Here is a 23,827-nt window from a genome sequence, read left to right on the forward strand (position 1 = left end):
TTATTCTGAAAGCATGGGTGCAATCGTAGCCTCAATGCACCTACATGTTTGACAACACATCTAATAACCTTTAGCTTCGTTTTGTTTCGTAAGATCAAGGGCCAAGAGTCCTGTTTCCCCCGCCCCCAACCCCCCCAGCTATTTACCAGAAATTTGTTCCCCTTTTCAAGCGGATTCATTCTTAGTGGCTATTTTCCTATTTGTCCTTCACTAATGAAGGCCCAAGGGGGTGGCGGGTACATTCCCTTCCTGGGCCTCACTTTAGGTCAGAAGCCAGCTCTGCAGCCAAGGAGGCTGTTGCCAGAAAACCCTTCTTCGGCTGCCCCTGCCATCTATTTTTTTTTTTTAATTTTTTTAACATTTATTTATTTTTGAGACAGAGAGAGACAGAGCATGAATGGGGGAGGGTCAGAGAGAGAGGGAGACACAGAATCGGAAGCAGGCTCCAGGCTCTGAGCTGTCAGCACAGAGCCCGACGCGGGGCTCGAACTCACGGACCGTGAGATCATGACCTGAGCCGAAGTCGGACGCTTAACCGACCAAGCCACCCAGGCGCCCCAGCCCCTGCCATCTTATAGATGAAGACCTGGAGGCTCTGAGACTGGACCACACCTCCAGTCACTCTGGGTCCGGGTCCGGGTGTGGGTCTGGGTCGCGGGGATGCTCACCCAGGAAAGGAAAATCGCATCTGAGCTACCGACTGACATCCGCAGGCACAGCAGACATTACTAATCGATCATGGCGCTCTCTCCCCTGGGCCACCCTCAGAATCCTCCTCAACACAAATCTCCGTGTGGCCAGCACCAAGGGCGCTGAGTTGTGGCGGGGAGTCCAGCTCTAGGAGGAGGCTTCCCCCCCGCCCCCGGGGAGGAACCCAGGGCCTGTCGGTGGGCACAGGGGGCCCCGGGCCGACACTTGGTGGTGAAAACCTCTTTGGTCTTGATCTTGGCAAGGCCTAGACCCCGGGGCCGCAGAAGCCACCGTACGTTTATATACTCCTTGTTTATGCTCTGGTTATTCTCCCTCGGGGTTCCAGAACTTGGAGAGGAGCTGCCATTCCCAGCCAGGCTCGAGGTCACCAGGGGACAAAGTTTGTCCCAAACTTAACACGAGACACTGGGGAGGGGACAGCAGCCACGAAGCCAGCGTGGATGTGCTTTCAGGGGCCCAGTGGCCTGGTCGGTAGCCCAACCCCCGGGGCCACCCCCTGCCCCGGGTCAGCAAAGCGCGCAGGAGGCTGCGAGAGGCCGGAAAAGTGGACGTGTGACTCACGACTGCTCCGACGTGGGGGGGTGTGGGGGTATGCGGGTGGCATCACACCAGCACAGACCATGCTGCCTGCCCGGGGCACTCAGTTAAAGCAGCAAAGAGGCCAAGCCCACGGGGATGAGACAGACTTAGGGTTCCAGCGGCCTGGCTGTGTGGCTGTGGGCCTATCCCTCAACCTCTCTGAGCCTTGGTGTCCTCAAGTGAGAACCAGATGTCCGGGCAGCACGGACTGCACGGGGCGGTGAGGTGATTCCCGGCACCCAGTACGCAGCGAGGGATTATTATTTGCACCCACGGGGCGTGGCCCCCTGGCGGGTGACCTAGCACGGGTGCTGGTCACTCAGAAGAGGAAAATAAAAGAGCCAGACATCTGTTTCCTGAAGAAACTATTTGAAGCTCTGGGTCTTTCGGTAAAAACCAGAGAGAAATTCAGAGTCAGCAGAGCAGCGGCCGAGGGACCCCTGCTTCTAGTCCAGCCCCGCTGTCGAGCCTGGATGCCGCGTCCCGCCTCCTCCCGGAAGGCTTCCTGGATCTCTCAGCCCCGGCTGTGCCTCCAAGTCTAACCTCTGGTCTCTGACTTTCTCCCTCCGAACTGCAGCGTCCTCTAGTCCCCTGGGGTGCCTTCCAGGGTTTGGCTACTTTGGTCTCCACCTCCCCTCCTCCCCCCCACAGGGGACCATCCGTGCCTGCTGAGGATCCTGTGGTTGTTGAAAAACATCTCTCAGGAGAGCCAGTCCATCAAGACAAAAGGAGGTTAGCCCAAAGGCAGTGCTTCCTCACTCCGAGGAGTGGCAGCTGCAGAGACGAAGGAGTCTCTTACCCCCTCAGGGGGACCCGAAGACCCCAGCTGTTTGCTGCAGAAGCCGGGCCGCCCGCGGGACTCAACACCAACCCCTCCCGGCTAACGGAGCCCTGCGGTTGCACGGGTTCAGCTTGACAGAGCGGGCTGGTCCAGCCCAAGCGGGCAGACACCACAGCCCCTGCCCCGGAGCTTCCAGCCATTCCCCGGATCCCACAGGCCGGCCCGGTCCTCCCCACCCGCAGACCTGGGGAGGCCCCTACTCACCACCCTGGAGCATCAGCAGGAACAGAGGGGCCGCCCAGCCACACAGCATGCTGGCTCTCGGGATCCTGGAAGAGACGCACAGTGAGAGGGCGGGCCCAGGCCTGGGGACCCAGGGACCCCGAACAGCCTCCCTGTCTCTGGTCCTTTCCCTCCCTTGGAAGCCTTGCCTCGGATTCTTGCAGAAGCCAGAGTTTGAGGAGCCCGTGGACGCTCCCAGGGGAGGGGACACTGGTATTTGACAAGCACAGATCTTGAGTCCTGTTCTCCACGAAGCACCTGTGTGGATGCTAGTTGGCCGGACAGACGGGCTCCCTACTGAATAGCAGATCCAAGGGTTTGCCCACGAAGGAGAGCCCTCCTGGATTCCAAAGATAAGGTGAGCCCGGAATGAGACTTCCGCGTCGGTCACGGAGCCCAGGTTAGTGAGTACGCTAGGAAGCTTGCGGGGAACCCAGGCCGGACCCCCCCGGAGGACCCACACCCTGACTCCGGGACCCGGACGAGACGGAGGAGAGGCCTCTTTGGAGAACTGCACGGACCTGCCCGGGAGGAGCGACCCACCAGGCTGGCACTGCAGGCCTCTTGCGGGCACTTTGCCTGCTGCATCCCAGCTCTGTGTCTGCTTAAGCAGGTGCCAGCCAGAGGCCCCGGGGGTTCACCTGCTCAGGCCCGGGAGCCCCATCCACACTGGCCCCTGGGGTCAGGATTGTAGCTGGAACGGGAGCCTAGAGGGATGACCCATGCAGGGGCTGAGCTACACACGCGGCTTCTTCCAGACACGATCCCTGAGCCCACAATGGGAAGACCCCCCCCCCCCCCCCGCCATCCTGGGTTTCCCTCCACCCTACTCTGGCCCCACTAAGAGCTCCCTCTGAGCTCCCTAACGAGTCACCAAGCAGGCAGTGGTTAAGCGCACTGAGAGGTTGAGATCACCAGCTGCGTTGCTCTGGGCTGGTCACTTCCTCTCTCTGAGCCCTAGAGAGACGGTAAAGCCTGCTTCCCAGATTGTTGTGAGAGTTCAGAAAAGCATTTTGCAGACAGCCCTGGACGTGGCCCCTGACACATAAACACCCAACACACAGCTGTGACTCGTACAGACTTTAGAGCATTCGAAGTAGAGGGACCCCGGAATGTTCTAGCCAAGAGGTCCCTACATTTCTCACTTTCAAAATGTGGGCCATATTTGTAGGTCGTGTGTACTATCATTTATTTAACGTTTTCTATAAATGAGCTCCCTTAAAAAAATCTAACTCCAGCGGGGCGCCTGGGTGGCTCAGTCGGTTAAGCATCTGACTCTTGGTTTCAGCTCAGGTGGTGATCTCACGGTTCGTGAGTTTGAGCCCCGCATCGGGCTCTGCACTGGCAGCACAGGGCCAGCTTGGGATTCTCTCCCTCTCTCTCTCTCTGCCCTTCTCCTGCTCTCTTTGTCTCTTGAAACTAAATAATACATAAAATTGTCTTTAAAAATCTAACTCCAGACTCATCCTAAGCAATAATATCCAGAGCTCTTGTGTTTTTTCCTCACACACCTGAAAATAAATAGCATAGCTATGAAAATAAAATAATGTTGGCTGCTGAGCGCCAACAACCAACAGCTGAGCTGTTGTACGTACGTGAAGATAGAACCAGATAAAATAGTGTTGAAGACAAAAACTTTTCAGTTTTTACCAGCCTGCTGGAAGCTGGTAATCTTTTTTTTTTTTTTTAATTTTTTTTTTTTTTGTGAAAGAGAGAGACAGAGCACAAGCAGGGGGTGGGGCAGAGAGAGCGGGGGACGCATAACATGAAGCAGACTCCAGGCTCCGAGCTGTCAGCACAGAGCCTGACGCGGGGCTCGAACTCACGAGCCGCAAGATCATGACCCGAGCCGAAGCCGGGCGCTCAACCGACTGAGCCACCCGGGTGCCCCTGGAAGCTGGTAATCTTTATCGCCTCTTAAGGACAGCCTGCCTGAAACTTTCTCAAAACCTGAGAAATACAAATCCAGAGTCCCCATGGCACTATTTGAGGACCTGGATCCAGCCGTATCTGATGTCCACCTCTGGCCTTTTCATTTATACAAGCTGGAGAAAAAACACACCCTATTTGGCTCAACCATGTTGAATTATATTTCTCTTGCTTGCCCCCAAAGATATCTGGATACAGTGGAATAGAGCAAGGGGCCCAGAATCTGGAGCCAGCGTATCTCGGAACAAATAACAGCTTATCTCTGGTGTTTCTTCTCTCTGACCTCGGTTATCATCTCTAAAAGGGGGACAATCATGCCCACTGCACCTGGCAGTTCAGGTCAGTGGAAAACAGATGTGACGGTGTTCCGTGAAGTGTAAAATGCTATACAAAGGTGTTGGGTTCTTGCAATTACTGGCCAGCTTCTGTGAATTACTCAGCACCCCCTTAGCACTGAGGCCCCATCATGCCTCTCTGCCTTTGCATGAGGCGAATTCTTGTGCTGAGTCTTCTCCTTGAACACCTTTCCCCCTCCCGACCCTCTAAACTCAGTCTTCGTGGCCCCCTTCCTCTACCTTTGTATCCGTGAAGCCTCCTTGGAATGTTCCAGAACGCCTGCCACTTAACTGCCTTCAAGGTTTTCACGGGTGCTATTATCTACTTGCTAATGATCTTTACCTTGCCTTCCATTTCTGGCTCCAATCAACATGTCCCGAAAGGAAATGAATCCGTGCAATCAACAGGTAACTCGCATGAAACGGAGAGACCGTGTGCACCGCGGTGGTTAAAACACAGGCTCAGGGCCAGCCTGCCTCAGCTCAGACCCCAGCACTGCCGTTTATAGGCGGTGTGACCTCAGGGAAGGTTCCTGGGCCTCAGAGTCCTCATCAGTGAAATGGAGACAATCCTAACCGTACCCACCTCGGAGGGGCCCTGGGAGAAGTACGTTACTCAGTGTTTGTAAAGCCTCGGGAACAGTGCCCAACATACGTGTAGATGTTCTGTTGGTGTTTCTTAAACAAAATGGTTGCTCGGCTGTAAAACTAAACGCAAGGGAAACAAAAGAGAGCAACTGAATTTGGGTGAGATGCCATCTCCTGCCTGGCACGTGCAGGTGGGGCAATCCCGCCCGCGACCATCAAAAAGGAGGATTCAAGAGCATCAGAGGGGTGTCGAGGGCCACATAGCGCCAAACGGAGATTCCCACCACTTCCCGGATCAGAGGACTAAAAGAAGACTGAAAAAGGCCTAACTCTTTCATTCGGGGGTGCAGGGATATTTCACACCTAAAATCAGCCCCTCCATTTGGGAAAGAACAGCCCAGAATGGTAAAGGCCTCCTCCCCGGTCCCATCGCGCTCTCCCTGCGCCAGAATCTGCCCCTTGGTGGGTCTTCATGCTCAGGCTGAGTCGTGAGGACAACAGCACTTTCTCCCCAGGTGCACACCAAACCACCCGCGTGCTTTCTGAGCGAAGGGCAGAGGGTCCGCTAAGTGCCTTCCTGCGGTGGGACCCCCTGTGGGAGCGCCTACTGCTGGGGTCTCCTACAGAGGAGTGAAGGGCGCCCGGATCCCAACTGTGCGTCCTTGGGCAAGTTGCTGGCCCCTCTGATTCTCTGTGTTCTCGTCTGTAAAATGGGGATGGACCGGAGCCCCGGAGGGGTGTTTATCCACCAGGCTCGGAGTTCAGGGGTTGTAGTAGTTCAGACTAAAAGCTGAATTCCAGGAGATTCTAGGGAAGTAGAGAAGCTTGGAGGTTGCAAATCAGAAGCAGGAGAAGCAGGGGCCACGGGATCAGAAAGTGCTTAACCTCACAGTCAAGAAAGACATGCAAATGAAAACCACAACGGCGTGCCGTTTAATTTTACTAGTCGGTGGCAATTCAAAGGCTGACAACATCGCGTGGCGCTGAGGACACGGTGTCATGGAAACAAACACCTATTGACGGCCATTGGTGTCTGGGAAATAGTGTGGATACCCTTCCGCGAGAGAAGGGAAAGATAAGGTGTGGTGTGAGCGCTCCGTGTGAAAATGAATCGTAGCTCCGCACCAACAAAGCAAGCGACCCCCACAAGCAAAATGCATGATGAAGATAAAATAAAATAAGCAGAAATGCATGTAAGACCATCTATGGCACAAAACACTGCGTAAAACAGCGCTCTCTCTGTCGTTTAGGTGAACATACCTGTGTCCTGGCCGTATAAGGAAATTCAAGGGGACGATAAAAAAAAACATCAAACTCTGAATAGTGTAGAAAAGGAGGGGATGGGATGGGGGGGGGTGGTATCCAAATGTGTCAACAGTTTGGTGAAACCGAGCCAAGCTCCCCCATATGGGTGTTGACTCTGTTATCTGATACACCTTTTTGTACCACCGAACTGTTTCATAAAAGTTCACGTGTCAGTTAATCTCGTATTTGCAAAAATAAAACGTGAAGGGGGACTTCCATTTCTGGCTACGGTGGAGTAGCTGGTATCAGACAGAAGCCCTACAGTCGAGAACAGCTACTAAGCAAGAAAAAAACGTGAGAAGACACGAGAGAGAGCGACCAAGTTAGAGAGTAATTGAGAGGCCGGGGTTCCAGAGAGAGAGCAAAAAAAAAAATGCATTGGAATCCTGCACGCAATTTCCCCTCAAATCATTTGCCAAGTCATTGCAAATGAGCCAGCAGCAGAGAGAATCTGGCAAGAGGCTGAAAACCGAAGAAGAGATTTTGACAATTTCACAAGGCTGAGGGAAGTCTTGGAGTTCAGGGCCTGACAAGGAAGATGGGACCTGGTAAATACCCAGTTATTCGGGAAAGGGTATACCTTGGGAATAAGGAAAAGTCAGGACCCGTTGAGCTGTGACTGCATCCAAATGACCTGCCTGTCTGCTAGGAGAAAGTTAGAACCTATGTGGAAAAAGTTAGCTTCACTCAAAGCCTCTATATTTTTCATGCACAATGTCCAGCATTCAATTAAATTGACAAGGCAGACCAGGAAACAGTACCAAATGACCAAAAACCAAGAGGAAAATAGAAACGGACACATGGGCGATTCAGAAAGTGGCATTATCTAACACGATTTAAAAGAGCCCGGATGAGGATGTTCAAGAATTCCACCAGAAATCTAGAACCTATTTAAAAGTAGGAGCCCCAGCACTAAGAAAATTCAATTAATCGAAATTTATAAGAATTGAATGAATTTAGCAACAGATTAGTAACATTAGAAGAGAGGATTGGTGAGCTGGAATGGAAAATACTCAGATTGAAGCATGCAAAGAAAAAGAATGTTTAGGAATACAGAAAAGAGCAAAAGAGACATATCCATTGCGAAAAGGTCCCACGTACATGGATTTAGAACATCGAGGAGACAGAACAAGTCGGAAGCAATAATAGAGACGTTGCTTAAGAATTTTTCAAAAGTAGGAAAAGACATTAATCCAAAGATTTGAAAAGTCTTACAAACCTCAAGAAGGACAAATACAAAAACGATCAAACAAGCAAACAAAACCCACACTCTACACACATGATAGGAAAACTATTTAAACATTTAAAGAAAAATACATACTAAAAGCCAACTTAGAATTTTATATAAAAAAAAAATCCTTCGCAAAAATAAGGCAAGCTCAGTATGAAAAAAAAAAAGATCTACTAAAATCCCACAGTCAACATTATACTTAATGGTGAAAAACTGACAGCTTTTCCTGTAAGATCATAAACAAGACCAAGATGTCCACTCTCATGATGTCTATTAAACATTGTACGGGAAGTTCTAGCCAAGACAACCAGTCAAGAGAAAGAAATAAAAGTCATCCTGATTGGACAAGAAGACGTAAAGCATTTCTGTTTGCAGATGACATGATCTTGCATATACATTCTGGAGAATCCACACCAAAAAGCCAAAGTGAAACAAAACACACAAATAAACAAAAACTATTAGGCCCAATAAGTCAGTTTAGCAGGGTTGCAGGATACAAGAGCAACATGAAAAACCAATTGTATCTTTGTACAACAGGAATGAACAATCTGAATGTGTGATGAAGAACGTAATTTCAGGGCTCCTGGGTGGCTCAGTTGGTTAAGCGCTGGACTTTGGCTCAGGTCACGGTCTCGTGGTTCGCGAGTTCGAGCCCTGGGTCGGGCTCAGTACCACGTCGGAGCCTGGAGCCTGCTTTGGATTCTGTGTCTCCCTCTCTCTCTCTGCCCCTCCCCTGTTCTGTCTCTCTCTCTCTTTCAACACTAGATATGCATTTAAAAAAAAAGAAAGTAATTTATTTCACTTACAATAATATCAAAAAGAATGAAATAGAAATTTAACAAAAGTGCAAGACTTGCACACTGAAAACTACTAAACATTGTTGAAAGAATGATAGAAGACCCAAATAAATGGAAGGCTATCCCACGTTCATGCATTGGAAGATTCAGTATTGTTAAGATGACTTCTCCAAACGACAAACGGATTCAAAGTTATCCCTATAAAAAGCCCAGCTGGCTCTTTTGCAGAAGTTAAAAAGCTGATCTTAAAATTCATATGGAGATACGGAGGGCCAGCATAGACACAATAATCTTGAAACAGAAGAACAAAATTGAAGGACTCAGACTTCTCTATTTCAAAGCCTACTACAAGACTACACCAATCAACAGAGTATGATATTAACCTGTATATAGATCAATGGAATCGAATTCAAAGTCCAGGGAGAAACTTATACGTTCGTGTTCAAGTGATATTTGACAAGGGTACCAAGACAATTTGCTGGGGGGGGGGTGGGAATAGCCTTTGAAACCAACAGTGCTGGGACAATGGGACATCCACACGCAATAGCGTGAAATTGGACTCCCATCTCACACCATATACAAAAGCTAACTCAAAATGGTTTGAAGACCGCGCTGTAAGAGGGAGAACTATTAAACTTTAAAAATAGAACACGGGTGGAACTCTTGGTGACCTTGATCACATAGTAGTTTCTTAGCTATGACCCCGAAAGCACAAGGATCAAAGAAAAAATAGATACATTGGACTACTTCAAAAGTTAAAACTTTTATGCATCAAAAGACACTAGCAAGAAAGTGAAAAGGCAATACACAAAATGAGAAAAAAAAATTGGATTTTGTTTATGTTTATTTATTTTTTTTTTATAGTTTCTTTATTTTTGAGAGAGAGACACAGAGAGGGGGAGTAGGGGAGGGGCGGAGAGAGCGGGGAAAGCAAGAATCCCAGGCAGGCTCCCCACCGTCAGCACAGAGCCCGACGCGGGGCTTGAACTCACAAACCATGAGATCACAACCTGAGCCAAAACCAAGGGTTGGACGTTTAACTGACTGAGCCACCCAGGCGCCCCTGAGAAAAAATATTTTTAAATTATATATTTGTTAGGGCTCTAGTATCAGGATATTTAAAGGGTTCTTACAACTCAAGATCGAAAAGATAACGCAATTTTAAATTGTACAAAATATTTGAACGGACATTTCTCCAAAGAAGTTATACTCATGAGCAATGAACATATGAGAAGATGCTCATCATCATTAGTCATTAGGGAAACTCAAATAACACCCACTAGATGGCGATTTTAAAGACAGAAATATTAAAAGTGGGGGAAAAAGATGTAGCGTTTTGGAATCCTTATACATTGCTCATGGGATTGTAAAATGATACATTTGCTGGGACGCTCAGTCAGCTGGGTGTCTGACTTCAGTTCAGGTCCTGATCTCACAGTTCGTGAGTTCGAGCCCCACGTCGGGCTCTGTGCTGACAGCTCAGAGCCCGGAGCCTGCTTCCGATTCTGTGTCTCCCTCTCTCTCTGCCCCTCCCCTGCTTGCTCTCTCTCTCTCTCTCTCAAAAAATAAATAAATGTTAAAACGATTTTTTAAAAATGGTACATTTGCCATAGAAAGCAGTTTAAAAGTTTCTCAAAAAGTTCATATAGGGTTACCACATGGCAAAGCAAACTGACTTCTAGGTACACAGTAAAAGGAATTGAAAACATACGCCCATTAAAAAAAACCTCTGTACCTGAATATTCACAACAGCATTGTTCATAACAGTCCCAAACTTGAAGCAGCCCCAATGTCCTTCAGTTGAATGGACAAAGCATAGAATAACCATAGAACAGATTATTATTCAGCCATAAAGATGAATAAAGTAGTAACACATGCCTCAACACAGATGCATCTTGAAAATTGATACTGAGGTAAAGAAACCGGGCACAAAAAGCCACATATTGTACGACTCCATTTACATGACATTTCTAGCACAGGCAGCTTCATAGAGCCAGGAAAGAGATTAGTGGTTGCCAGGGGCTGGAGCTTTGGAAGGAGAGGGAATGGCGGATGATGGCTAATGGGTATGGCTTTTTTATTTTTCTTTGGGTGTTGAAAATATTGTGCAGTTAGCAGGGCTGATGGTCGCACAACTTTGTGAATGTACTAACAACCGCTTAATCGTACACTGTTAAAAAGTGAATAAATAAATCTGTGAATTGGCTCTTAATTGCGATTTTTAAAAAATGTGAATCTTTAAAAATAAAGAGATTTTTCGAAGCAAAACAAAGCAAAACACCTGAGAGAATTTGTCACTAATAGACGCTAACTTGTCACTGATAGGCTGATAATGTCTTAGGAAGGTTAAACTTATGCAGAATTGAAACACATTACCGTGATGCCCCAAAGGTAAGGAGTGAATAAAGTTAAAGGTTACTGTATTGTCTGGGAAGTGATAAAAGGACCAACACAAAGTAGACTCAAAAAAAAAAAATCAAATATGCATATTGTAATCTCTAAGATAAGCCCTAAAAAAATTATAAAAGAAAATAAAACAGAAAAGAAACATACAATACTAATGTTTTAAATTTTATTCTTCCAGGGGTGCCTGGGTGGCTCAGTCGGTTGAGCGTCCGACTTCGGCTCAGGTCACGATCTCGCGGTATGTGAGTTCGAGCCCCGCGTCGGGCTCTGTGCTGATGGCTCAGAGCCTGGAGCCTGCTTCCGATTCTGTGTCTCCCTCTCTCTCTGCCCTTCCCCCGTTCGTGCTCTGTGTCTCTCTGTCTCAAAAATAAATTAACGTTATAAAAAAAAATTTTTTTTTAAATAATAAAAAAAAATAAATTTTATTCTTCCAAAAAACGAAACAAAGAAGAAAAAAGGAGTTAAGAATAGACAAAAGGAAAACGAATAGCAAAAGATGGTGGATTTAATCCCAAACACGTCAGTACTTTCATCAAATGTAAGTGAACTAACCCTAGAATGAAAGACGTAACTTTGTATCAAAACTTGACATTAAGGGGCACCTTGCTGGCTCAGTCAGTTGAGCATCCGACTCTTGATTTTAGCTCAGGTCACGATCCCAGGGTCATGGGATTGAGCCCCACGTTGGGCTCCCCAGTGAGCTTGGAGCCTGCTCGAGATTCCCTCTCTCTCCTTCTGCCCCTCTCCCCTGCTTGTGCTCCTTCTCGCTCTCTCTCTCTAAAATAAAAAATAAATAATAAAAATAAAATTTAACACCTTGACATTAAAAGAAAGTAAAATTAGGGGCGCCTGGGTGGCTCAGCCAGTTAGGCGACCGACTTCGGCTCAGGTCATGATCTCGCAGTTTGTGAGTTCGAGCCCCGCGTCGGGCTCTGTGCTGACAGCTCGGAGCCTGGAGCCTGTGTTGGATTCTGTGTCTCCCTCTCTCTGCCCCTCCCCTGCTCATGCTGTCTCTCTCTGTCTCTCAAAAATAAATAAATGTTAAAAAAAAATTTTTAATAAAAAGAAAGAAAGTAAAATTATAGGTCAATCGTTCTCATAAATATACAGACAAAATATTAACAAATCAAAGGTGACGATATACACAAAATATGTATATGTGTATATGTGATACACATCATTATCACGTGAGGTTTATTTCAGGAATACAAGGTTAGGTTGACATTTGAAAGTCAGTAATCTATGTCATCACATTAGGAAAATAAGAAAGAAAATGTGTATCCTAATTTAACAGGTCCAGAAAACACATTTAAAAAGTTGTAACACCCATTCGTGATTTTTTAAAACACTCTCAAAAAACCAGGAATAGAAGGAATCTTCTTTGATCTGATAAGGAGCGCACAGACAGGCATGTGTGCATAATATACACAACCAACATCATGTGTCATGGTCAAATACTGAACATGATATACTTGAGGGCAGGAAAAAGACGCGTGTCTTATCCTGGAGGCCCCAGTCAATGCAGTAAGGCAAGAAAAATAAATAAATTTATAAAGATCAAAAAACTATAAAGAGTAAAATGATATAAGGACTGAACACCTAGAAATGTCCAGATACTTAACAAACTATTAGGATAATAATCATTGAACAAGGATACTGGATATGAGAACAATATAAAAAAAAAATCTACTGTATTTCTAAAGATCAACAAAATTGACAAACTTTTAGCTAGACTAACAAAAGTAAGAGAAGACTCAAGTAACTAAAATCAGAAAAGAAACAGAAGACATTGCAACTGATGCCACAAAAATAAAAAGGATTGTAAGAGAATACTACAAATAATTATACACCAACAAACTCAATAATGTAGAAGTGGATAAATTCTTAGAAACATACAACCTACCAACACTGAATTATGAAAAAATAGAAAATCTGAACAGACCTATAAATAGTGAGGAGGTTGATTCGGTCACCAAAACTGTCACAGCAAAGAAAAGCCCAGGACCAGATGACCTCACTGGTAAATTCTACCAAACATTTTAAGAAGAATTAATGCCAACCCTTCTCAAACTCTTGAAAAATTGAAGATAAGAGAACAATTCCAAACTCATTTCATGAGGGCAGCATTATACCGATATCAAAGCCAGACAAAGAAAACTCCAAACCAATATCCCTGATGAATACTGATGCAAAACTCCTTGATAACATACTAATAAATGGAATCCAACAACATATTAAAATGGTTATATGCCACAATCAAGTGGAATTTGTCCCTGGGATGCAAAGATGATTCAGTATACAAAAATACACCACATTAATAGAGCAAAAGGCAAATCACATGATCATTTCAACTGATGCAGAAAAGGCATTTGACAAAATTCAACATCTTTTCATGATAGAGACATTTAACAAACCAGAAACAGAAGGAAATTATCTCAACCCAAAAAAGGCCATATATGAAAGGCCACAGCTAACCTCTTACCCAGTGGTAGAAAACTGATAGATTTTCCTCTAAGGTCAGGAACAAAGCAAGAATGCCCACTCTCACCACTTCTATTTAATATAGAACCATAAGTCCTAGTCAAAGCAATTAGGGAAAAAAAAAAGGCAGTCAAATTGGAAGGAAGAAGTAAAATGATCTCTGTTCATAGCTGACATGACCTTATATAGAGAAAACTCTAAAGATTATACATACACACACACACACACACACACACACACACACATACACTAATTAACAAATTCATTAACAAATTCATTAATTAACAAATTAACAAATTCACAAATTCATTAACAAACGATATAAAATCAACACTCAAAAATCAGTTGCATTTCTATATGTTAACAATGAACAATTCAAAAGGAAATTAAAATAATATTTATAATAGCATCAAAAACAATAAAATATTTGGGAAGAAATTTAACCAAGAAGGTGAAAGACTTGTACTCTAAAAACCACAAAACATTGCTAAAAGAAATGAAAAGAAAGCACAAATAAATGGAAAGACATCCCATGTTCATGGATTGGAAGGCTTAATACTAAAAATGTCCACAGCAATCTACAGATTCAAGGCAGTTTCTGTCAAGATCCCAATGGCATGTTTTGCAGAAATAGGTAAAAAACCATCCTAAAATTCACATGGAATCTCGAAGGACTCTAAATAATCAAAGCAATCTTTGACAATGAAGAACAAAGCTACAGACCTCACACTTCCTGATTTCAAAACGTATTACCAAGCTACGGTAATCACTGTAGGTATAGACATAAAGGCAGACAGGCACATACTGCTGCATAGACCGACAAAGTAGGTATTGGCATAAAAGCAGGCATACAGATCAATGGAGCAAAATAGAGAACCCGGAAATAAACCTTTGCATACATGGCCAATGAAGAAAGGACTCTTTCTTTGAAGAACTCCTTCAGTGAAGAAGGACTCTTCAACAAATGGTGCTGGGAAACCTGAATATGAAGCATGGACTCTTCCCTCATACACAGAAATTAACTTAAAATGGATTAAAGACCTATATGTAAGCCTTGAAACTATAAAACTTCTAGAAGAAAACATAAGGGAAAACTTCAGAACATTGGGCTTGGCAATGATTTCTTGGCTATGACACTGACGAGAAAGACGCAGACAACAAAGCAAACGTAGACAAACAGGACCGCATTAAAAGCCTCTGCGTAGCACAGGAAATAATCAATAAGGTGAAAGGACAACCTAGAGAATGATACCAAATATTTTGCAAACCGTATACTGAATACATTCAGAATTATTAACTCCTACCATTCAGTAGCAAAACAAAACAAAACAGAACAAATGGCCTGACTGCAAAATGACTAAAGGTCTTGCATAGATATTTCTCCAAAGAAGATTGAAAAAAAATGGCCAACAGGTATATGAAAAGATGCTCGATATCACTCATCATCAGGGAAATGCAAATCAAAACCACAATGAGTTATTACTGCACACCTATTAAGTTGGATACAACGTTGGTGAGAATGTGGAAAAACCATAACCCTTATGCCCTCTTTGTGGGATTAGTCAATGGTGCGGGCGTGACCGAAGACAGTGTGGGGGCTCCTCAAAAAATCGAAAAGAGAACTACCGTGTGATCAATCCAGCACCCCACTTCTGGGTAGGTATCCAGAAGAATTGAAAACAGAGTCTCAAAGGTACTTGCATGCCAATGTTCCCTGCAGCATTAGTCACAACAGCCGAGACCTGAAAGGCACCTAAGTTTACCAACTGATGAATGAATAAAGAAAATGTGCTACCCACATACGATGGAATATCATTCAGCCTTAAAAAAGAAAGAAGGCTGCAACGTGGACGAATGTTGAGGACATTACGCTAAATGAAATAAGCCAACCACTAAAAGACGAACACTGCATGATTTTACTTATACGACAGATCTGAAGTCATCAGACTTGTAGAAACAGAAAGCAGAATGGTGGTTTTTCAGGGGAATGGGGGGGGTGGGGGTGGTGGGTAACGGGGAGTGGTTCAATGGGTATGAAGTTTCAGTTGTACGAGGTGAAAAAGTTTCAGAGATCGGTCATACAACAACACACATACGCTTAACAATACTGTCCTGATCTGTATGGTCCCTGCAAAACTTGTTAAGGGGATACAAAAATGTTACTAGTTTATGAAGTCCACAGCTGGGATGCTCTGTCTTGCACTTATGACCTGAGCAGATGGGGGGGGGGGGTCTGCAAACCCCCCTGCAAACCTTACAAGGTAAGAAACAAAACAAAGCTACAAGACAAAGGTAAGAAGTCCCCAGCTGGGGACTGGGTTTGGTAGCTATTTCTTTCTATATCTGAAGCTCCAGTTTGAAAAAGCGTGTTAACAAAGTTAAGAAAGTGCGAAGAAGATCTGGTGTATTTCTATATACCAAGAGCAAGCATGATTAAAATGATACCGTTTGCATCAGCATAAGAAATCAAATACTCTAATGAACCCCAGTGAAAGACGTACAGGACCTCTACACAGACGCCTACGAGATGTCAGTTACATACATTTTTAAAGATATCAATAAATGAAGGGAGATACATGTTCATGAATTAGAAATGAAACAGTTTAAAGATGTCCATTCTCCCCTCGTTGGACTAAAGTTTCAAATGAAATCTCAAGTTTCAAGAAAATCCCCAGCAAGATTTCCTTTGGTGGAAATTGACAAGCCAGTGCTCAAATTTATACAGAAATGCAAAGACCTGAGAAGAGTTTAGAGAATCAAAAATAATGTGGTATTGTTGCAAAGGAAAAAAAAACCTTGCCAATGGAAAGGAATAGAGTCCAGAAATAGACTGGTGTTTATAGTCATTTGGTTTTCAAGAAAGGCACTACCGAAAAGTCATGGGGAAAGCATGATTAAAACAAACAAACAAAAAAAGACAGTAGATCAATTGGATATTCATATGAGGAAAAAATGCACCTTGACCTTCCACTTTATATCATACACAAAAACAAATCCAGAAATTTTGTAGACCTATTGTCAGAGGTGAAACAATAAAACTTCCACAAGGAGGCAGAGGATAATATTTTCATAACCTTAGGGTCGATGACGCTTCCTAAACAGCACATAGAAAGCTCGAGCCATAAAGAAAAAGACTGATAAATTGAACCTCATTAAAATTAAGAATTTTTGTCCACCAAAAGATTTCATTAAGAGGATGGAAAAGGGAAATGGGAAGAGATTATACCTGTATCTATACAATATAGGTTTCTTTTATATAATTATATATATAATTCAGATTTTATATAGTTACATATAATATGTAATATATATAAATTATAAAATATGTTATATATCATTTTTATATATCTGTGATCTATATATAGCTTGTGTGTGTGTGTGTGTGTGTGTGTGTGTGTGTGTGTATACACACACATATAGATCTGTATCAAGAGTATGTAAAGAACTCCTACAAAACAATAAACAAGGGCACCTGGGTGGGTCAGTTGGTTAAGCGTCCGATCCTTGATTTCGGCTCAGATCACGATCTCACGATTTGTGAGATCGAGCCCCGCGTCCGTCTCTGCCCTGACAGTGCAAGAACCTGCTAGGGACTTTCTTCCCCCTCTCTCTGCCTCTCCCCGGCTTGCTCTCTCTCCCTCAAAATAAATGAATACATATTAAAAAAAAAATTATTTAAACACAACGATAAACAGCACAAAACTCCGTTTGGCAAGAAAGGAAAAGAGCTTAAAGAGACACTTCACCAAAGAAGACCTTCCAAATGGCCAAGAAGCATAGTAAAAGTTGCTTGAAATCATGACTCATCATGCAAATTTACATCTCTGTAACACCACTACACGTCAACCCGGAAAGGCTAAAATGAGAAAGGCAGACACCATGCCGTGTCTACGAAGGACGCAGGGTAACCCAAACTTCTCAACCTCCCCTCAGTCTTCTGGGGTGCGTGCCATTCGGCACGGCCACCCTGGGACGCTTCTGCTGAACAGAACCCCACTTCTAGACCGGGCATCGAAGAGAAACATGTACACGCGCAGACGTGGGCCGGAGGGTCCCCGCAGCGGCATTCGCAACCTCCCCAAACTGGAAAGAACCCGAGCTTTGGTTACCCCGTGTCTTTCCCTCACTGACGCTTCAGGAACGGGATTGTGGAGGGTCACAGGTCAGCTGTCATCTCCAGCGGGGGCTCGGGCGGGGATTGGGGCTGGAAAGTGAAAGGTAGGCGAGGAGTGTGGTAAAAGCAAAGCGGCCCGTTTCCCAGAGGGACCGAGGAGAAACGAGGTGGGTGAAAAGGGACTCCCCAGCCATGCCAGAAACAAAAGCCGACGGGTCGCCAGATGGGGAAGTGTCAAGACTGAGGGACTTCCCGAAAGGGAACATAGGCGAAAGGGCTCCCAGTTTACCCCTGGGCTTCAAGGACTTCTGCCCACCTGCCCTCCTGCCAGCCTCCTCCCTGATCTCTCCGGCACCCAGCTGTGGCCCTCCCAACCACGTCCCCGTTGCAACTGGGTCATTCGGTGGCTCCCCATTGCCCTTCAGAGAAGACCCCGGATTTCTTAGCGCAGCATTCAACACATTTCGGGATCTGCCCCCCCGCCCCAACATTCGTTCCCTCTGGCCCCCAGCACCCACCCTGAGCTGCAGGTACCCCAGGCTCCCGACAGCTTCACCAACAGTCCCCATGCATCTGGCTTCCACACCTCTGCACGTGTTCTTTCAGCCGCCGGAACGTTCTACCCTCCGGGGCGGACTGACAGCCTCCTACTCAGTCTTCAAAATCCAATTCACTTGTCACCTCCTCTGGCAGTCTCCCACCCCTCCAAAGAGTATGAGTCACTCCTTCCTCTGGGGTCTCTCCCTCCGCCAGGGCACCCTGCTCGGGGTGCTTTCACGGACGTTCGCAGCAACAGGCAGGCAAGGACCGTGTGCCTCTTGGCTACCGCTGAACCACGCCAGGGGTGAACCGGTGCCCGACACGCAGCGGAGGCTCAAAACACTTGTGACACGGGCGGCCACGTGAAAGGGTAACGGGTTCTGAGGCCCACCCTCGGAGCTAAAACCTGCATAGACCGTGCACTCCGAAATGAATTGCTATTCTTTTCGACTCCACTCTCTTAAATTTGGTGCCTGGAACATCTTTACGTAGTCGATAAGGGTAAAATCTCCAGTGCTCCCACTCTCCTCCTCCACCCCAGGGCCTTGGCACATGCCTCTGTCCAGAACACTTTTCCTCGTGCTTCTCTGCTTCCTCATCCTCCGGTTTCAACTTCAGTGTCGCCTCCTCAAGGAGGCGATCGCCGCTGGCTGGTCTGGATCTCCCCTGCAGTGCTCTGGGCCCCACATCCTTCTGTTTCCTTCTTCACGGTTGTAATATTAGGGTCAGGTCAGTAAACGCTTCTGTTTTTGTGTTTATGACCTGTCTCTGTCCCGGAGCATAAGCCCCGCCCCCACCCCCACCCCCACCCCCACCCCCACCCCGGGAGGCTGGGAAATCATCTGTTTTGTTCACCAAAGAAAGTATCCTTAGTGCGCAGAACGGGGCCGGGAACTCAGTGGGTGCTTGACGAGTAGCTGAGGAGTTGGGAAACGAACGAAAGAGGGTAAGAGTTGCCGTGTCCAGTTACACGAGGAGCGAGGAGTGGGGCCGCAGGCAGCCCCCGAGACATCTGTTTCCCCATCAGCTTCATCACGGTCCCCAGGAACTTCCCTCCACCCTGAGCAACACCCTCAGCTCCCGGGGTCTGAGCAGTCACGACTGCTGTCATCGGATTAGTAACAAGGAACCTTCAGAGAGGGATGGCGGGGCGCCCAGGGTCATACAGAAAGTTCTTAGCCAAGCAGAGCGCTCAGGTTGGGGGAGAATCAGCCTGGTGGCCCTGGGGGACCCTGAGGCATATCCATTCCTTTCTCTGGGACTCAGTTTTCCTCATCCATAGAATGGGGCAGCGCCCTGGCCTGGCCGAGGTGGTGTGGGGCAGGCACACTGTAGGCGAGTGGGTAACGTCAGTTGTTTTTTCACAATTTTTTTTTTGTGTGCCAGTGGCAAGGGGCGGGTTGTGGGTGTCTGAGGACAGATGTCCCAGGACCCTGGGGTCATAGCTTAGGCAGTAGGAGCCGAACATGAGGGGAAGGTCCCATCCCAACCTGTCAGTCTTCCTCTGTCTCCCAGCCAGGCCGGGATCCCGGTCCACGAAGCCTCTTTTAGCCTGAACGAGCTCTGCCTACTGCACAGCCTGGGCAACCGTTCACTCCAGCCGCCTTCCCGCCAGACCAGGAGAAAGAAGAGAGGTTTGCAGCTGCGGGGTGAGGGGTGGGGGCAGGGCTGGCAGCCTGCCTTCTGTCTGGCCCCCTGCTTGGCAGGCCCCCCCCCCCCCCCCGCCGCCAGTCTGCCCTGGCCAAAGTAGGCTGAGTGTCACGGATTCGTACAGGAGAAGCTTGGCAGGCCCTAGTCCCAACGTACACCATCAAGCCCCCTTGCAGATGAGGAAATAGAGGCCCAGAGAGGCCCAGTGCCTTGCCTATGGTCACACAGCGAGGAAGGACTGGGGCCTGAGCAGGGAGCCAGGCTGGGGTATTTGCCCCACCTCTCTGGGGACACTTCGGGTGGCCGGACCCTTCCTGGGGGCTGTGGGGACCAGCAGGCGAGGCCCCTTGCTGCAGGTGTCCTGGCCATCGGGGGGGCATCAGCAGGGCCCCTGCCTGCACCCTGGGGAATATTCTCAGGTTGTTTCAGAAGTTCCAAGTTTACTCAGATCCTGCATATGAGCTGTCATCAAAAGTCCCTTTGGCCAGGCGCCCAGGCAAGGAGTGGGGGCGGTGGCACCTGTGAGCCAGGGGTGGGGGTGGGGCTCCTCTCCGCTCCCACCCCCAGCCCCGCCTCCGCATTTCGGGGTGCCCTAGAGGGCAAGGGAGAAGGGGGTGAGGAGGGGGCCTCTCCTCGAAGTGTCTGTTCCCCCCTCTCTCCCCAGTTTCCTTCCCTCTGCTTGCGAATGACTCCCTGGGTGACCCTGAAAACCCTACCCCTCTCTGAGCCTCAGTTTCCCCAGCTGTGCAAGGGAGCGTAAAATCACCATGCGAGCTATCGTTTATTGAGGGCTTAGTGTATGCCGGTAGGGACGCCGTGCGTTCTAGCGAATAACAAGGCAATTATTACCAGCCATCCCTAAGGTAAAGCGTAATTGCTACTATTTCTTGTGAACCACTGCTCATGGCGCTGGCCCTGTCTCCGCCACTGAATCCCCAGGACCTAGGACAGTGCCTGACGCCCCAGTGGGTGCTCAAAAACTACGCATAGAATAAAACCTCACGACAAACCGGAAATGGATGTTAGAGACGGGGAAACGGAGGTTCAAGGGAGGTGAAGTGGTTTACTCAAGGTCACCCCAGAACTAGGGGGCGGAGCTGGGTCTCCACCCAGTCCTGGCCGCCTCCAAGGCCCGGGATCGCCCGTGGAGGTGTGTTGGCAAGCGGGCCACGGGTCCCACAGCCCCCCACCTGACCGCAGGGGGGACCTCCCAGCTATCACTCCTGCCCGCAAGGGATTCTGAAGGCACTGGCTCTCCTCCCTGCGTGGAGGATGCCTTCTTCCCTTCATTCATTTATTTATCAGGCACCAGGGAGGGAAATGGTGCCTCCCCAAGCTTCTGGTGCCTTCCCTCTTTCCATCTCCTCTTCAACGGGCCTCCTCCACCTGCCCGCCCCCACTGCCCTCAAGCCTTTTGTGGTCCCCAGCCCCCACCCCCACCCTTCACTGGACAGGTGGGAGCCTAGGGCTCAGGCTTTGTCTTGTTCACCCCACGCCTCCGGGCCCTCGATTTTGTTCTCCTAACACTCGGGCTCCTGGTTTCCTCCACTGCGGGGTGGTAAGGATCCAGACACCCTCCCAGGTGTGAGGTGGGCAGGACCAGGGCTCCCTCGAGTCCACCATGGGGAGCAGGTCGTCAGGCCTGTCCCTCCCCTTCTCAGAAGGGTTCTCGAGACTATGAGTCTTGTTTTTATGCCATCCTGTCTGGCAGTGTGGCCCTGCGGTCAAGCGGACCGGCGGCCCAAACCCAGCTCTGCGTCTCACGGCCACGTGGTCCTGGGGTCCTCGATCTCCTCATCTGTGAAATGGGCTGAATGGGCTCCCGGCCTCACCTGATGTTGTAAGGATAACGGGAGCCCCTCAAGTGCCAGCAGCGGGCTGAGCCCCGGCGCTCGGAGGACCAGAACCACGGGGGCTGAGGGAAGCCGATCGCGGGTTCTCGAATGTGCCCCCCGCACCTTCCACCGCTCTTGGACCCTGGCCCTCCTCTGCCACGGGCCCCCCTTCCTGGTGGAACAAGCTGTCTTCCTGGGCGGATCTCCCACCGGCAACTTTCATATTTTTATGCCCCCCAATCTTCACAACTAGCCCCACGGGGATGGAGCTGCCTTCATCCCCATTTTAGAGATGAGAAAACTGAGGCTCCATGAGGTTGGAAGAAGCACAGAGACTTGCTCAAGTTCACCCAGCTAGGGAGTCGCATGGCCGGCTTTTGAACCCGCCAGGTTTTCCCCACTCGGCCATGTGCTTCTAAACCCATGCTCTCCCCCCCCCCCCCCCCGGGGGAATACAAATGTCCTGAGGGGAGCAGCCTGTGACTTTTGAATGCCCCCGGCCCCGAGGCCGCTCCTCCCACTGCGCAGGCTGGCCGTTCCTTCTCGAAGTCCAGGGTTCCCACCAGAGGCCTCTCCCCACCCAGCTGCTCTGCCGGGAAGGTGTCTGCCTCCTCCTTCTTTCCTCTCCTGTCCACATGTCAAACTTCAACCCCTGCCTCCAGACTCAGCCTCCCCGCGCCTCCCGGCTTCCCTCTCTTCCACGCACAGAGGGCCCTTGGCTTCTCACCATCGGCCCATCTCCTGTGCTTTGGTGAGAAGGAGACAGCGTGGAGGACGGGGCCAGCCTCCGAGTCACCTGCCCGCCCTGCTCCGCGCTGTTGAGTCTCCTTGGGAAAATCGCTCTGGCCCTGGAGCCCCTGTTCTCTGTCTGTGAAATGGGCACAGAAATCCGTGTGGAGGGGTTACAGGACACAAAGACGCTGAAACCCAGAATCTGCCCCCAAAACCAATGCCCCTCCCCAGAGGGGGCCCCCTAGAAATGCCACACCATCACGCCGTCACCCCCGTGCCCACCCCTGCCCTCCTCGGCTGCCGGGAACCGCGGTGACTGTGGCATCCCGTTTGGCCTGGGACCGGCTTTCCTCCCGCAGCCCCGGCCTTTTGGAGCTCATGGGGCCATCTCAGCCGTGTCCCAGCCTCCAGACCTCCAGGCCTCCCGCAGACGCACAAAAAGGCACTTTGGGCGTCCTGGGCTGGGCTGAACAGGAGACTCCAGCCCCAGCTCTGCCAGCCTCACTGTCCCCAGCTGTGAGGAGGGGGCAAAACCCCTCTGTGTCCTCCCACCTCGGGCAGAGAAGGCGCCAGACCCCCCGCAGAGAACAGTGGCTGGAGCTGAGTTACCTGCTGTCCCAGCTTCTCCCTCAGGAATCCATTCTGTGTGCTCGGGGGGGAATCCAGTGGCCTTCCAGGGGTGGGGGCGCGGGACGGGAGTCAGAGGGAGCAGGCGGGTGTAGGGGGTGGGGATCCACAGCCTGTCCTGAGTCACCAGCCAGACAAGCCTACGACCTGTCACCGGGACGGATGGCCCCGGGCCCTAGGCAGGCAGGCCACACAGAGAGAGCCAGCCGGGGTCACAGGCGGTGGTCGCTCACATCCCAGGGAGGTCACACACAGACAGAGGACAGAGATCGACTGCACCAGGGAGAGACCCACAGCAGACCAGGGCTGGTCAGACAGGCAGACGGACAGACAGGGGAAGGGAAGTCGAGCAGACAGGCAGGTGGCCAGCCGGGCAGACGCAAAGAGAGACAGGCAGGCAGGCAGGCAGGCGACCGTGTGGCTGTCAGTCACACTCACGGAGGAGCAAACAGTCGGCCCCGGAGCCCATGGGTCACTTGGCAGAGCCCCATGGGTCTGTCAGAGCGCGGCTGCTGCCCTGCCGCGTGCACAGGGTGGGGAGGCAGGGGAGGATGTGGCGAGCAGCAGCTCTCCCCGCAGGCCCTGCCCACAGAGCAGCTGGCCCCTCCCTGAGGGAGTGAGAAAGAGGTGGGAGGGGGCCGGGCCCCTGGCAGAGCCCTCGCTCACCAAAGGTCACCTGCTAGGAAGACATTTGGGGCCACCAGGGTGATGTCTGCCTCTTGCGGATGGGTGGTGTTACCCCCCCCCCCCACCCCGAGGTCTCACGGTCATGACCTATGAGGCAGGCAGGGCCCGTGAGCCACTGCTTCTCACAGATGTGGCGACCGAGGCTCAGAGGGGTGTGGAGGTAGGTTAGTGGACCCAGGGGGCCCCGGTGGTCCCGAGAGCCCAACTCTCAGTTCAG

General features: G+C 49.2%; 1 protein-coding gene across 3 annotated transcripts in view; it reads right to left on the reverse strand.

The window, feature by feature from the left end:
* Positions 1-23,463, reverse strand: part of IL21R (interleukin 21 receptor) — a 33,736-nt gene extending 10,273 nt beyond the window's left edge. The window contains exons 1-3 of one of the 3 annotated variants that reach the window (XM_042922254.1): positions 22,906-23,463; positions 22,292-22,432; positions 2,336-2,400 (exon numbers count right to left, since the gene is read on the reverse strand). In XM_042922254.1, coding sequence (XP_042778188.1) covers positions 2,336-2,400; positions 22,292-22,302 — 76 coding nt within the window. In that variant the 5' untranslated portion in view covers positions 22,303-22,432; positions 22,906-23,463. Of the gene's footprint in view, positions 1-2,335; positions 2,401-5,813; positions 6,729-22,291; positions 22,433-22,905 lie in introns of those variants that run through there. The other 2 variants (XM_042922255.1, XM_042922256.1) reach the window with 2 other exon arrangements.
* Positions 23,464-23,827: the final 364 nt, after the last annotated feature.

Source organism: Panthera leo, chromosome E3, assembly GCF_018350215.1.
Source record: "Panthera leo isolate Ple1 chromosome E3, P.leo_Ple1_pat1.1, whole genome shotgun sequence".
NCBI lineage: Eukaryota > Metazoa > Chordata > Mammalia > Carnivora > Felidae > Panthera > Panthera leo.